Here is a 17298-nt window from a genome sequence, read left to right as displayed (position 1 = left end):
TAAAAGGGGCAGAAAGGAACAAGTTTTGTCTCACATCCCTACCAAAAACGGAGTTATTCCACTTCCAACTCCTTTTTGGCCCACTTTGGTGAATACAGCTTACTTTTTGTTGTTGTTGTTAATCCTCACCCAAGGATATTTTCCCACTGATTTTTAGATAGAGTGGGAAGAGGGGGAGGGAGATAGAGAGAGAGAGAGAGAGAAAGAAACATCAATGTGAGAGAGAGACATTGTTTGGTTGCCTCCTGCACAACCCTGACCAATGCCAGGGATCAAACCTGCAACCCAGGTACACACCCTTGACCAGCAATAGAACCCTCGACCCTTCAGCCCTTGGGCCCACGCTCTAACCACTGAGAAAACAAGCCAGGCGAACTCACTTTTAACTTCTAACTTGGATCCACACAGTGGGCCTCTTAATTTCACTGTACACACCAATAATTTTATTCTTATTTTTGATTCTGTATACAATTCTGAGTCCAACAAGACTAATGTCTAAAAAATGCCACAATGTGTATGCTTTCATCTTCAACCACCCATTCACTCACTCATGTATTTATTCAGCAAATAATTTCATACCTAACCACATTCTAGGAACTATACTAGGCAGTGAAATTAAAAGAAAAAAAACCTCCCCTGCTCTCAATGAGCAGTATGCCTACTGAGCAACAGAAGGCATCAATCACAACTGAAAGTGGTCAATGCTATACTGAGGATGTACACATGACACAGCAGGGTTTGAGGTAAATAGTGCCAAGGGCTTAAAGGGATCAAGAAAAGGTTCCTAAAGGCAAGACTTAGAGAACAAGTTATGTTTTGACAAAGAGAAATGAGAAGTAAAGGGCTATGTGAAGCCATGGAGGCATGAGAAAATAAGGCATAAGTCAGGGTGTTGCAAATTCATTATTGTAGCTGAAAGTATCAAGAGTTATAGGAATGGGGCAAGGGGAGTATACTGAGACTGTAGGGACTACATGGTGAATAGTTGGAGCTTCTGTACCTCAGAAGCTTACAGTCAAGATAAGGAAATAGACCCTCCAATAGTTAATTTCAATAAGGTTGATATCGCAGTGGAAGAACACACAGGAAACTGTGGCTGGACAGGCACAAAGAAGGGTCTTAAACATTGTACAAAGATGTTAAAATTTTAGCCTGGCTGGTGTGCCTCAGTGGTTGAGTGTTGACCCATGCACCACGAGGTCTCCAGCTCAATTCCTGGTCAGGGCACATGCCCAGTTTGTGGGCTGATACCCAATAAGGGGGCATGGAGGAGGCAATCGATGTTCTCTCTCACTGATGTTTCTATCTCTCTCTCCCTTCTTCTCTGTCTCTAACATCAATAAAGAACAAATAAATAATAAAGATGTTAACATTTTATCCTATAGGCAACAGAGATTCTTAGAAAATTCTAAATGTGTAATAATTACAATAGTGGTGGTGTGGACAATGGAGTGGAAAACATGGAATTCGAGCAGAAAAACCAGTAAAAAGGTTTCTGCAAGTAATACGATGGGCCTGAACTAGGCTACTCTAATGTGGCAAGTTTGCAATGTCTTTTTCTAGCTAGGCAAATGAGGATTCTTTAAAATCTATCATTAAAAGAAGAAAAAGAAGAAAACCAGAACAGTATTATCTGAAATTTCCTGTATTACAGAGCTTAGAAAAAAAGTTTTATAAAAAAAATTATTTTAGGCATTCCTGAAAACATAATCTAAATAACACAAGATTAAGTTTTACTACAGATAACCTTAAAGGCAATAATAATCATATAGATAAGCAAATTGTAGAATATAAATTTGATTTAAAAAAGTAATAGACATTGAAAATGAAAATAAGAGACTATGTAATATAAAAACCTGAGAAACAGCCCTGGCCGGTTTGGTTCAGTGGTTAGAGTGTCGGCCTGCAAGACCAGAGAGACCCAGGTTTGGTTCCCACTAGGGGTGCGTACCTCAGTTACAGTTTGTCCCTGGCCCTGGTGGGGTCATGTGGGTGGCAGCCACTCGGTGTGTCCCTTTCATGTCGATGTTTCTTTCTCTCTCTCTCTCTCTTCCTCCCATTCTATTTGAATAAAAAAATGGAAAAAAATGTACTCGGGTGAGGATAAAAAAAAAAAAAAAGTAGAAAGGCAGACTAAAAAATTATATATATAGTATGAAATTGTACAGTATAGTATGTAGAATATATATACCAATAGACTAAAAGATTTAAAAAGTTAAAAAATTTTCTATTGCTTTTATTACATTTTTTACAATAGAATAAAAGAAAAAGAAAAAAAAAGAAAAACACAACATTAATGTTTATTGTATCCAACCTGACCCAGGTGGTTACACCCAATTTCTTGGTTTCTTAGAATGGTTTTTACAAATGGTCCTACTGTCTGGCTATGCTGTTATTAAAATACAAATTGGGGGCAGGGGGGAGGATACTTTGGCTTGAGAAATTCTTAAAATTCCTATTGTGAACAGCTATATCCTTCCTGATGCAAAGATAAGGCAAATTCAACAAGCTAAAGGGATTAAAAATGAAAGGACACAGAGGAAACATACACAAATAATTTCTACATGTGTGTTTCTCCTGGGTGCTTCAGAGGAAAAATCTCTGGAAAATGGTTCTGACACCTAAGGGTCTTATAAAAGCCATCTAAAAACATTGAATCAGTCAACAAACATGCCATTTATTGAGCACCTAAAAGCCATGCACTTCACATTAAAGATGCAAAAAGAAAATAAAAGTTTTCTGTCCTCAAGGAATTCACAGTCTAAAAGGAGAGAAAGAATAACTACAAATAACTGCAATGACATATGATGAGTCCTCTAACAGAGGAGGTATGTACAAGATACTTGAGATAAGCAAAGAGAGGTAGAATGAGAAAAGTCAGGGTAAGCTTTATAAGGGAGTTAGGTCTTAAAATGAGCTACAGGAAGGGAAAGAAGACTTGAATAGCACATGCAAGAAATTGTGGAATATGAAACAAGGCAAATGTGTATAACTTTTAGTTAATCCCTATGGTACAGAGTGAGGGAAAAAGCAACAGGAAATTAGGTTAACAGAGCATGAGTCAGGGAATAAATCACAAAGTACCTTGTATTCAAAATGGAGAATCTGGCTATTACTGAATTCTGTCAAACTGAAACTGCCATCAATTACAAATGCATCATGACTTTATGTACAGTAAAAAAGAGGGCGGAAAAACACACACATGTTATGCTGAAGTCTATTAGGAATTTTGATAGAATACTCCTGGCATAAAGCTGCATCACCAAAGGGCAACAACCTCAGTGTAAGATAAGGAAATAAACTGGCCATGCAGAAAGGGGAAAAAAGAACTTTGTATTTCTCCACTTGCCCTTAGGTGGAAGGAGGAGGGAAAATCTCCCTGCTGAGAACTTAATTCCAAGTAGATCTGTAGTCTGAACCAAAGCTACCAGTGTGGTTCAAAAAGAAGTAAATAAAATAAAATAAATAATTTAAAATGGTCTCAGATTGGTAGTGTCCTCAGATGCCTGGCAGAAACAAATGTGAATTCTCTCTAGATAAACCAGACTTCAATCCAGGACAACAGCAATTTAAAATGCAATCTCATTTCAGAGATGACAAATGAAAAAGTGTGCATCTTAGAATTCATTAAAAAACAGATCTTAAAGTCACAGTCTTAAATCTGGAGATGTTTCAGAATTACTTGAGGAACTTAAAAAAAATTCTTATTTCCAGGCCACATACCAAAGATTTTCAGACAGGTATGCCTAAACAGAGTATTGGAATCTCTATTCTAACAAATTATCCAAGGGTGGGTAGGTGAGTGTATGTGTCTGTGTGTCTCTGCAGAATCAGTTGAAAACTCCTACTGTAGACAATAAAGAACAGTAGGATTTTAAGCTAGAGCATAATTTGATCAGACCAACACTTCAGAAAGACCAATCTGGTGCTGGTGGACTTGGTGAGTAGATAGATTAGGAGATAGTGGTAGTGATATATAGAAGATTATTAAAATAGTTTTAAGGCAAGAGATGGTAATCATTTAAATAGTAACAATGGAAAGAAATATGAGTATCAAGGAGGCAGATTTAGAATTTTATAAAAACTAGATGAAGGTAGGATCTAATTCTAAAAAAATTCAGAATGCAAACCTAGTTGACATGAAGCCATTAAGCCTCTAAAAATAAATCTTATTTAGCCATGACAATCGATCAACTTTTAGCTGTATAATAAAGTCTAAGTGTTATACAAAGTCCTACACTACATAAACATCAAAGATTCCAAATGCTCCTAATACTCAAAATGATTTCCAAGTTCGGATATTAAGTACAGAAAGATTTTATTCTTTAATGTTTTACATTTCTATTAATCAGTGTATATAAATTGAAAAATTAAAAACTCTTTGGAAAAAGAGAAACAAGGTTTTAACTTACAAACAGAAAATAATGAATTGACAAACTTACGCTGAATATGAATGAACTGTTTTGGTTGTTTAAACTCTCCTTTGTACAAGCGATTGTAATAGTTGACGTTGCTCTCTGCCTCGGGAACTGGAATGACCATGCTCTCTTTTTTTTCTCTAAACACTTGCTGTGCTGAAATAGCTCGCTGTAAGTGATGTTCCTGGAAAATGTAAAGTAGGCAACATCAGTTGTTTTAATAATGTTACTTCAATGCATAATTATATTTAAATTTAATTTGTTTAATAATATCAAGGCGCTTTAAGAATCAATTACAAATAGTTCCTTTGCCGCAGACCTACAGAAGACACTGCCATAGCTCTCCATTAATACCTGTGTTCATACTTAAACGCCACTTTAAATGATTATAATTTTAATAAGTTAGAATTTAAAAGGATTAAATATATTCATGTTCACAACTAGGATTTAACATCTTAATTACAAGAAAACTGACCTTTGTTTGCTAAAGTAATCAAGGTGTTTGTCACCAACACCAAATTACAAAGAAGCAAATAACAGGAAAATAATTTCAATAGATTTTATGTCTCTTGCATTTATATACTTGACACGTCAACAGTACAAAATTCTGGATAATTCAAAGAAAGATAAAATGATGTTCAACAGAGAAAAGTTAAACAAAAAGTTCTCACAGAATACACCCAGATTCTAATAAATTTTCATTACTTCGCCACTTACTGCATACTTTCTCCCTTGACCCACGGTGGACCATTCCCAACAAACCAGCTTTACCTTGTGGAAGGAAAATTAGGTTATGCTACTTTCCAAGACACCTTTATATTTAGATTAAAGGTTAAAAATCACTCAATGATTTCCACCCTTATTTCCTACTTCTCTTCCTATTCTTTATTCTAGCTACACTGCCTCTCCTGAATATGTCTATACAAAAAAGAACCTGGAAGAGTACAGAATAAAAAATACCACAAAATGTTAACTATTTAGGTGGCCCTTATTTTCATCTGTGTGCCCTTTTATATTTACCACATTTTCAGTTTACCACAAAGCTGTAACAATTATATGCCCCTAATAGCAGAGCACCTACATATATGGATGAAAAGGAGCTTCTGTGCAAAGTAACCTCACAGAGTGATTTGATGATAAATTCCAACCAAGGTGGGTCAGGGTGGGTAGTCACACCCTAAGCATATAACTTTTTAGTAAAAGGTTTGTCTCTGCCTTAAGCAACGCCTGTTCATTGTCTCTGTGCATTTGGTTAACAGACTTTTGAAATAACCACTTTCAGACCCCTCCTCCTAAAGGGAGACCAATCTTAACTATCCTATAATCCAATCCCCACTTTGCCTGCTCCCACTCTTATGTAATCTTCCTTAGGTTCCCTCCTTAATTTCAAATGCATAAAAGAAGCTGCAAAACTGTTATTCTCTGGAGCATTTGAGATCTTCTCCCGTGCATATGCCCGTCAGTTTGGTTCAAATAAACTCTTCCTATAAAAATCCTCCACAGGTTTGGGTGTTTCTTACATTGACACATACATGAAGCAAAGACTTATAGAATTAAAGGGAGTATTACAATAATAGGAGATTTCATAATGGACAGATCAACCAGACAGAATATCAATAAAGAAAAGAGGACTTGGACACCACTAAGGACCAACTGAACCGAAGGGACATATATAGACACTCCACCCAACAGCAGCAGAATACACATTCTTCTGAAGTGTTCACAGACATTCCCCAGGATAGATCATACACTAGGACACAAAACAAGTTTTAACAAATTTAAGAAGACTGAAATCATACCAAGTGTCTTTTATAATCACAATAAAATGAAATTAAAAATCAACAGCAACAGGAAAACTGAAAAACTCAGATACAGGGGTGGGCAAAAGTAGGTTCATATGGAAAATAATATAATAATTAATAAATAATACAATAAATTGTTTCATGTACCCACAACTGTTAACCTACTTTTGTCCTCCCTGCATATGAAAACCGAACACACTTTTGAACAACCAATGGATCAAAAAAGAAATCACAAGGGAACTTAGAAAATATTGAGATAAATGAAAACAAAAATACAACATAAAACTTAAGGGATGCAGCAAAAGCAATATCAAGAGGGAAGTTTATAGCAGCAAATTCCCACCTACATTAAAAAGATTTCCAATCAACAACCTAACTTTACGCTTCATGGAACTAGAAAAAGAACAAACAAAACCGCAAATTAGCAAAAAAGAAAATATTAGAGCAGAAATAAATGAAATAGAAAATAAAAACGTAGGAAAAAAAATGAAAGTAAAAGTTGTTTTGAAAAGATCAACAAAACTGACAAACCCTTAGCTACGTGAACCAAGTAAACTCAAAAACTAAAAATCAGAAATAAAGAGACATTAAAACTAATGCCACAGAAATAAAGAGAACTGTTAAGAGACTACTTTGAACAATTATACAACAATGAACTGGACAATGTAGAAGAAACAGATACATTTCTAGACACACAACCTATCAAGACTAAATCGTGAAAACAAAGTCTGAACAAATCTTTAACTAGAAAAGTTCACCACTAGATGGCTTCACTGGAGAATTCTATCAACATATAAAGAATTAACAACAATCTTTAAACTCTTTAAAAAAAAAAACATAGGCAAAATTTCTAAAGTAATTTTATGAGGCCAACATTACCGATACCAAAATCAGACAAAAATACTACAAGGAGGACGGTGGAGAGAAGAAGAAATGGGTTAAGGTGGTTAAAAGGCATAAACTTACAGTTACAAGATTAATAAAATTCTGGGGATATAAAGTACAGTATGGTGACTATATATATCATGACCAAGTGGGATTTATTCCTGGATTGAAATAATGTTCAAGATACAAAAATTTATCAATGTAATACACCACAATAAAAGAACAAAAGTAAAAAACCACATGATCATTTCAATTAATGCATTAACAAAATTCAACATTCTTTCATTAAAAAAAAAAAAAACTTGCCCAGCTGGTGTGGCTTAGTGTTTGAGCGTCAACCCATACACCAAGAGGTTGTCGGTTCAATTCCCAGTCAGGGCACATGCCCAGGCTGTGGACCTTCCTCTCTCTCTCAAAACCAATAAAGAAAAGGAAAAGAAAAAAGAAAAAAAAAAAACTCAACAAACTAGGAACAGAAGAAAATTACTTCAGTATAATAAAGGCCATATATGAAAAGCCCACAGTTAACATATTCAATGGTGAAAAACTAAAAGCTTTTCCTTTAAGATCAGAAACAAGGCAAAGATGCTTGCTTTTACTTGTAAGTCCTAGTGAGAATAATTACCAAGGGGGGGGGGGGGGGGGAGAGGCATCCAAATTGGAAAGGAAAAAGTAAAATGATCTGTCCACAGATGACATGATCTTTTATGTAGAAAACTCTAAAGATTTCACAAAAAGACCTGTTAGAACTAGTAAACAAATTCAATAATGTTACAGTATATCACCACACAAAAATCAGTTGTTTCTATACACTAGTGAACTATCTGTGAAAGAAATTAAGAAAACAATCCCCTGCCCAGCCGGTGTGGCTCAGTGACTGAGCATCGACCCATGCACCAAGAGGTTGCCAGTTCGATTTCCAGTCAGGGCACATGCTCAGGTTGTGGGCTAAATGCAAGAGGCAGCCAATTGATGTTCTTTCTCATAGATGTTTCTCTCTCTCTCTCCCCCTCTCCCTTCCTCTCTCTCTAAAAATCAATGAAGAAAAAGAAAAGAAAACAATCCTATTTACAACTGCATTGAAAAAAAAACAACCAAAAAACTTAGAAATAAACTTAGCCAAGGAGGTGAAAGAGCTGTACATTAAAAAACCACAAAAGACTGCTGAAAGAAACTAAGTAAGGCCTAAGTAAAAAGGAAAAACATCCTGTTTTCATGGACTGGAAGACAATTTTAAAAACAGAACTACCATATATATGATCCAGCAGTCTCACTTCTGGTACATATACAAAGAAATGAAAACAGGATTTCAAAGAAATTATTTGCACACCCATGTTCACTGCAGATATTCACAATAGCCAAGTGGTAAAAGCAACCCAAGAATTTATTGGCAGATGAATGGATAAACAAAATGTGGTATATACATGTAACAAAATATTACTCAGCCTTAAAAACTGGAAGAAATCCTGACACATGCTATAACATGGATCAACCTTGTGGAAATTATGCTAAGTGAAATAATCCATCCACAAAAAGACTAATACTGCATCATTTCATTTACATGAGGTCTAAAATAGTCAAATTTATATAAACAAAAAGTAGAATGTTGGTTTCCAGGGGCTGGACAGAAGAGGAAAAAGGAAGTTGTTCAATGGATATAGAGTTTCAGTTTTCTAAAATGAAAAGTGCTGGATATCTGTTGCATTAACACTACATACAGTGACTACTACTGTATTGTACACTTAAATATGGTTAAAATGGAAAACTTTAGGTTATGTGTTTTTCATAAAAAAAAAAAGCTCACCAAGTACTTGAAAAAAGTAACCAAGAGCAACGTACTCTGATATATTTATAAATAAAACTATTTCAAAAACAATTTTAAAAATTCTCACAGCCCTCAAATAATAATATTATAAATTATATTATTATAACATAAAAGGCCAAAAACATCACATTAATATCAGACTTCAGAAGCAACATATAATACAAAACATCAATGAAGCAGCATTTTCAGAAACTTCAGCGAACCAAAAATTGTGAACTAAGGATTTTAGATGCAGCTAAGTTGTCCTTCAAGTATCAAGAACAAAGGAAAAAAATTAGAGAATATTGTAGGAGACTTTTGAGGAATCTACTAGAATGGTATTATTCAACAGAAATATGCAAGTCATTAATGTGAGCCACATATTTAAATTATCTAGTAGACATTCTTACAAAAGTAAAAAAATAAAATTAATTTTAATAACATTTTATTTAAGCCCATGTATGTATTTAAAACATTATCATTTCAACATATATAGTATAAAAATGCATGGAGATAGTTTACATTGTTTTCTTTTATATTAAGCCTACAAAATCTAGTGGTTTTTAAAAACGTATAAAACATCTCAATTCAGTTGAGCCATATTTCAAGTGCTCAATAGCTACAAATAACTAGTTACTACGTATTGGACAGTGTGTCCGTCTTCACATGGCTTCATTCAACACAGACACACACACACACACACACACACTGAAAGATGGGGAAAGGCTGAAAGACTAATATTCAAACATCTGCACAGTATAATGGAAATAATGCAGTTAAAAATGGGAGAATGAAAAAAAAACACACAAAAATTTCTCATATACCAAATAAAATTATTGTAGAAAAAAGAGCAAAAAATAAAAAGGAACAGCCGATATAACAAAATTAAAAAAAAAAAATATGAAAGAGTTGAAACCAAACATATTCAGTCATATCAATAAATGTAAATCGACTTCACTCATCTATGAAAACAAGATTTTCAACTAGTGTCATAACCCAAGACTCAACTATATATGTTATATACAACACACCCACACACACACACACACACACACAGTAGTCCAAGTAGTTCAGAAAAAATAAAATTAAAGGCATAGATGAAAGTTTGTCATGTAATGGAAGACAGTAAGATAAGCATACCTTACTATCAGACAAGTAGAATTCTAGCCAAAGAGTTAGCAATAAGCATAACCTAAAAATCACAATTCACAACAAAGATAACATAAATATCTGTATAGATATTTATCTATGTATAGATATGTATAGATTGTGAACATATATTTGAATATCCATGTACATTTATGAATATCTATACATTAAATAACATAGCAACCATTTTATGAAGCAAAGCTACAGGATATGCAAGGACTAATAGATAAGACATAAAATTAGTAATAATAACAATAATAATCAGTAACCTTAACACAACACTCAGCATAAGGCAAATCAAGTAGACAAAAAAACAAGCACGGACCTGCACAATTTAATTAGATAAGACTGTACAATTTATACCAAAATTTATACCCAATGCCCCTTCTTCTCAAGTACCAATGGAACTTTCATAAAACTGATCATATTATTAGTTAAGAATCACAAAGACAGGGTATTATACATGGAGTAGAAGGTATAAGGAGAAAGTAAAAATTCTCTGAGCATATACTCTTTGCATAGTTTTGAATTTTAGAACCATGTTAATGTTTTATGTGCTCTAAAAATAATGAAAATCAATGAGGATGTGGGGAGAACCCAAAATAGAATACAAAAGAGAAACAAACAGAAACCTCACTTATTAGAAATGAATATTCATACACCTACCATGAAGGGTATGGGAAAGGAAGGAATTTAAGTTCCTCTGGAAAATAATGATGTGAGGCTCATCTGTAAAACTTAGAAAACATATACTTCAAAAGACTGTTGTGATGATTATATAAGTTAATGAAGTGTTCAGAATAGTCCGAGGCACACTATAAGGAATAAAAGTTTCTTGTTTTGCCCTGGCCTGTTTGGCTCAGCAGTTAGAACATAGGCCTGCAGTCCAGAGAGACCTGGGTTCAGGGTTCCTGCTAAGGGCACGTACCTCGGTTGCAGTTTCTCCCTGGCCCTGGTTGGTCGTGCGGGTGGCAGCCACTTGATGTGTCCCTTTCACGTTGATGTTTCTCTCTCTCTCTCGCTCTCCCTCCCACTCTATCTGAATAAAAAATTGAAAAAAAAAGTCCTCGGGTGAGGATAAAAAAATAACCACAGAAATGGACAAGCTGATTCTAAAATTCATATAGAAAGGCAAAAGAAATACAATAGCTGAAACGATCTTAAAAAAAAAGAATACAGCCCTGGCCGGTTTGGCTCAGCGGTTAGAGCGTCAGCTTGCGGTCCTGAGAGACCCGGGTTCGGTTCCCGCTAAGGGCGCGTACCTCGGTTGCAGTTTGTCCCCGGCCCTGGTCGGTTGTGCGGGTGGCAGCCACTCGATGTGTTCCTTTCACATCGATGTTTCTCTCTCTCTTTCTGTTCCTCTCTCTCCCTCCCACTCTACCTGAACAAAAAATGGAAAAATGTCCTCGAGTGAGGATAAAAAAAAAAAAAAAACATATTTTTAAAAGAATAAATTTGAAGAGCATACATAATTTGATTACAAGCTAAATCAGAAAGCTAAATTAATCAACAGTGAATGTTATTGGCATAAAGACAAACATATAAAGCAATGGAGATAAAAAGAGTCTAGAAACATACCCACATACACACAGGTAATGAATTTTAGACAAAGATGCCAATTAAATGGGGGTAAGTATAAATGATCTGGATGTGAACTGCTTTAAAAAAAAAAAAAAGAGCCTAATATTCCTACTTCACACTACCCACAAAAAATTAACTCAAAATAGTCAGACTTATACATAAAACCTAAATTATAAAATATCTACAAGAAAATATAGGAGAAAAATCTTAGTGATCCTGGATTTGGCAAAGATTTCTCAGGACATAAAAAGCACAAATTATTAATAGAAGAATGAATGAACTCTATTTCCTCAAAATTCAAAACCTGGGCTTTTCAAATTACATTCTTAAGAAAACAAAAAATATTCACGACATACATGTGAGAGATTTTGTATGCAGATTACAAGGCAGAGCAAAAATAGGTCTACAGCTGTGAATACACAAAATAGCGTTTATTCTTACATTATTATTTATTAACTATTGAATTATTTTCCATACCAACAACTGTATCAAAAGAATTCTTATAACTCAATAAGAAAATCTAATTTTTAAAAAAAAGTGGGCCAGTGATTTAAACAAGACACTTCACAAAGATAGAGGAATGACCAATAAACACTTTTAAAAGAGGCTCAAAATCTTTCTATCAGAAAAATGTAAAATAAAACCACAGAAAGTTTTAACTACACACCCACAAAATGACTAAAATTAAGAAACTGACCACACCAACTGTTAAGAGTATTAAATGCTATCACTACTTTGGAAAACTGCTGAGCAGTTTCTTATAAAGTAAATATATATTTACCACATGACCCAGCAATCCTACTGCTAAGTATATACCCGAGAAGTGCAATACATGTGCACAAACAACTTGCACATAAATGTTAATTGCAATTTTACTCAAAATGGCTGGGAACAATAAAAATGTACCTCAACAGGTGAATAAACAAAGTGAATATATTTATTCAATAGAATACTTGGTTTAAAGAGAGAAAATGGGACAAACTAATCACACACATTATAGGATCTCAGAAATATACTGAGCAACAACCAGACAGAGGTGGCTACATACTGTATGATTCCCTTTACATGAAGTTCGAGAACAGACAAAAACTAACCTATAGTAATCAAAATCAGATCAGTAGTAGCCTGAAACAGAGGTAGAGGATATGTCTGCAAAAAAGTTAAAGTGAACTTTTGAAGGGAATGAAAATGTTCTATTCCTTATTTGGGGTACTGGTTACACTGGTATATTTCTTTATTAAAACAGAACCACACATAAAATAAATGTTTTATACAATAAAGTACAAAGCAAATTTTTAAAAATCTAGAAAAATTAACTTGTGTGGTAAACAAATATTTAACATAAACAAAACATGGTGGCTAGGCAATATCTGCAATGCTGGTAGAATTGTGATGAGTAAAACACTTTTAAGAATGAGTGCTAGATAATGTGTTAAAGTGTAAATTGGCATGTTTTGGAGAACAGTTTGGTAATACATTTCTAAACCTTTAAAATCTCTCTAATAATCTATTTATTTAAACAACAATCATAATAAGTAAAACTGGAAACAACCAAATTATCTCCAACACTGTAATAACAGTAATTTAGCATATCCATATGATGCACTGACTTACACACTGCCATTTAAAACTTCTTGAAAAATAATTTAATATTTGAAAATGCTCACACATTAAGTAGAAAAAGCAGGAAACAAAATCACATATTGAAGATACTCTCAAGTAAAATATTGTAAATAGATGAGAGGTGGTGGGATATATAAACGCAAAATTAAAAAGTTTTAAAAAATGCTAAAAGTAAGTGTGCCAAAGTATTAGTAATGAAATTATAGATGGTCTCTCTTCTCTTCATTTTCTACAATTTACTTAGAGCATGCATTACAGAAAGCAACCAGTGCCAATGTTTAAAACCATTTAAATTGATCTGGTATCCCTTTCAGAATCAAAGAAAGAAAAGGAAGAGATAAAGACAAAGAAAAAAAAAAAGATTCTAGATAAGTCCTTATCCTATCTATTTAAAAGTGCTTCTCTTCAAGTACACTCTAAATCTGGTTCTCAGCCCTGACAGCATGTTAAAATTACCTGGAAGGCCAAATATAGACCATAAGGGAGATAAATAGTCAGTAGAAATCACTTAAAAGTCTTCAGCCTCTGACTTCCACTCCAACAATGATGAAATACATACAATGAACTAATTTTCAGCCATAAGAATAATATAGTACTGATGCATGCTATAACACAACCTTTAAAAACATTATACCATGTAAAAAAAGGCCACATATATGATTCTATTTATAGGAAAGGTACAGAAATAGACAAACCTATACAAAAAGAAAGTATATTAGTGGTTGTCAAAGAGTGGTGGGGGGAGGAAGATGAAGAGTGACTCGTGGGTATTGGGTTTTTTAGGGTGATGAAAATGTTCTGAAACAAAATAGTTGTGACACTGCAAAACACTGAATATACAAAAATACAAACAAACCAACCCATGGAGTTGCACGATTTAATATGGTGAATTATATATTATGTGAAAGTTTTTATCACACACACACACAAAAAACTGACCAAAAAAAAGTGATGGAATGAATTCACCCTTCTACCTGAAGCAACAACAAAAATGTGACAAAGGAGTTGCAACAATGGTTTTCCAGACACTGGACATCAAACAATAAAAGACAATGGTACTTGAAAGAAAGAAAATAAATCCAGGTGAGCCCTATGACAGCTTCCGATTACTGCCCTGAAAGAAAGCGTGTTCATGCTGTAGAGCAAAAGAATGAACTAAGGCAAAGAGACTAGAGAATAGTGACTCCATGAGTTGTAGAGACAGAAATGAGTCCAGGAAAACTAAGGCACTTAAAATTCATAGGACAGAGTACCAAAGAGGAAAGAACTACACACACAGAGAACCCAGGAAATTTGTAGAGGATTCCTTGGAGTATTCAGCAGAGTACTCCCCCAGCGCATGTATGTAAAGAAACTACCTGACACTGAAGAAAGAACTAGCTGAAAAGATTAGCAGAACAGTGCCTGCCACTCAGGGTCAAAAGAGTACCTGTTCCTACCAACCAGACTGGAAAAAATGACATGCTACATATAGAGGAACAGAGATACAAATGACATTGGATTTCTCATCAGAAACAATGTGAGGAAAGACTAGAACAGCATTTTTAATGAGTACTAGAAGAAAAACCGTCAACCTAAAATTCTGTATTCAGAATATCTTTCAAAAGCAAAGCAAAAATCAGAGATCTGCTCTACAACAACATGCATATAGTTAACAATCCTATAAGGTGCATTTATAAATTAAGAGGATAAATTTATGTTATATGCTTTACCACACAAGAAAGGCAAAATAAAGACTTTCTTTAGACATACAAAAGCTGAAAGTAGTCATCACCAGCAGAACGGCATTATAAGAAATGTTAACAGAAGTCCTTTGGTAAAAAGGAAAATGATACACATGGAAGTCTGGATATAAGACAAACTGATGAAAAGCAGGAGTAGTGATAACTACAGGGGTAAAGATATACATCTTTTTCATATTATTTTTAAGTATTTGAAAAATAATTGGCTGTTTAAGAAAAATAGTAAGAATGTATGATAAGGCTTATTACATATGAAAACAAAGGCTGGGCAGGCAGAAATGGAAGTACACTATTATAATGTTCTTACACTATACAGTAAGTGGTATATATCACTTGAAGGTAGATTGTGGTTAAATAAAAATTATATTATTGCCCCCAAATCACAGGTTCTCAACTTTGGCACTACTAACATTCTGGGCAAAAATTATTTGTTGTGGGGGGCTGCCCTGTGCAACGTAGGATGACCTCTATCCACGAGACATCAGTAGCATTTCCCAAGTTGTGAAAATCAAAAATGTTTTCAGACATTACCAAGTGTTCTCTGGGAAATAAATAAGACCCTATTGAGAATCACATCCCTAAAGCAATCACTAAAATAACAAAACAAAGTTATTGCTAATAAACTAAAAACAGGTAAAATGGAAATGAGTCACACGAAGACAGAAGAGGAAAAAGGAACAAAGAACAGAATAAATAGAAAATAGGCATAACAGAGTGAAACCTAACCATATACAAAATCATATTAAATCTCAGTAAAATAGGAACAGAGAGGAACTTTCCTCAAACTTGTCCCCTCTCACCACTTTGTTTCAACATTATACTAGAAGTTGTAGCTAATTCAATGAGACCAAAAAAAAAGGAAATAAAAGGTATACAGACTGGGAAAAACACATAAAACTGTCTTTGTTTGCAGATGACAAGACCATCTATGCAGAAAATCTGAAAGAACTGACAAAAAAACGCCTCGAAACTAATCAGTGATTTATAGCAAGGTTGCAGGATTCAAGGTTAACAGACAAAAGCAAATCGCTTTCCAATGAATAAGTGGAATATGAAATTAAAATCAATTCCATCTACATTAACGACACCCAACATGAAATATTTAGGTATAAATCTAACAAAATATATACAATATCTGAGGGAATATTATAAAATTCTGAAGAACAAAATCAAAGAAGAATTAAATAAATAAAGAACTATTCCATCTTCATGAATAGGAAGATTCAAAATTGTCAAGATGTCAGCTCTTCTCAACTTTATTTATTTTGCAGGGCAAAAATAGGTTTATGGTTGTAAGTATGTGAATGTTTACTCTTGTATTATTTTCTAAATGAGCAACTCTAAACCTACTGTTGCACACTGTATACAGATTCAATGCAATCCCAATAAATATCCCAGCAAGTTATTTTGTGAATATGGATAAACTGATTCTAAAGTTTACAAGGAGAGTTAAAAGACCTAGATTAGCCAACACAATATTGAAGAAGAGGAACAAAGTTGGAAGGCTGACACTACCTGACTTCAAGGCTTATAAAGCTACAGTAATCAAGACAGTATGGTAGTGGGGCAAGAACAAATAGATCAATGGAAAAGAATAGAGTCCAGAAATAGACCCACATAATTAGACCCTTTTTGGTGGAGCAAAGGCAACACAATATAGCAATCCTTTTCAATAAATGGCGCTTGAACTGGACATTCACATATGAAAAAAAAAAAAAAAGTGGAAGAAGTCAATCTAAAAAGGCTACATATTTTATAAATCCAACTAATGACATTCTAGAAAATGCAAAACAATGGAGACAGTAAAAATATCAGTGGTTACGGAAGGAGGGAGGTGGATAAATAAGCAGATCACCGAGGATTTTCAGGGCAGTGAAAATACTCTTTATACCATAACGATGGCAACATATCATTATACACCTGTTCAAACCTGTAGAATGTACAACATTAAGAGTGAACTGTAATGTAAACTATGGACTATGGGTGGTCATGGTTTGTCAATAATAGATTCATTAATTGTAACAAACATACCACTCTGGTAATGGGTGTTGATAATAAGGAAAGCTATGTATGTGTGGGGATGGGGGGGTATATGGGAAATCTCTATCCCTTCCTCTCAATTTTGCTGTCTAAAACTGCTCTTAAAAAGTTTTAATTTTTAAAAAATCATATTAACTGTAAAAGGTCTAAACACCACAATTAAACAGAGATTGCCAGACTGAATTTTTCAAAAAGATCCAATTATAAGCTACCAATAATAAATGTACTTTAAATACAAAGACATAAATAGGTTA

At 34.1% G+C, this 17298-nt stretch overlaps 1 protein-coding gene across 9 annotated transcripts in view; it reads right to left on the bottom strand.

Moving 5' to 3' along the window:
- EPC2 (enhancer of polycomb homolog 2) overlaps positions 1-17298 on the bottom strand; it is a 114977-nt gene that overhangs the window by 76026 nt on the left and 21653 nt on the right. For 2 of the 9 annotated variants that reach the window (XM_036254978.1, XM_036254986.1), the window contains exon 2: positions 4443-4602. In XM_036254978.1, coding sequence (XP_036110871.1) covers positions 4443-4602 — 160 coding nt within the window. Of the gene's footprint in view, positions 1-4442; positions 4603-4893; positions 5021-5135; positions 5190-6567; positions 6614-10049; positions 10065-10724; positions 10895-17298 lie in introns of those variants that run through there. The other 7 variants (XM_036254979.1, XM_036254981.1, XM_036254982.1 and 4 more) reach the window with 7 other exon arrangements.

Source organism: Molossus molossus, unplaced genomic scaffold, assembly GCF_014108415.1.
Source record: "Molossus molossus isolate mMolMol1 unplaced genomic scaffold, mMolMol1.p scaffold_m16_p_11, whole genome shotgun sequence".
In the NCBI taxonomy this organism is placed as follows: Eukaryota; Metazoa; Chordata; class Mammalia; order Chiroptera; family Molossidae; genus Molossus; species Molossus molossus.
This window is presented reverse-complemented; position numbering and strand designations above follow the sequence as displayed.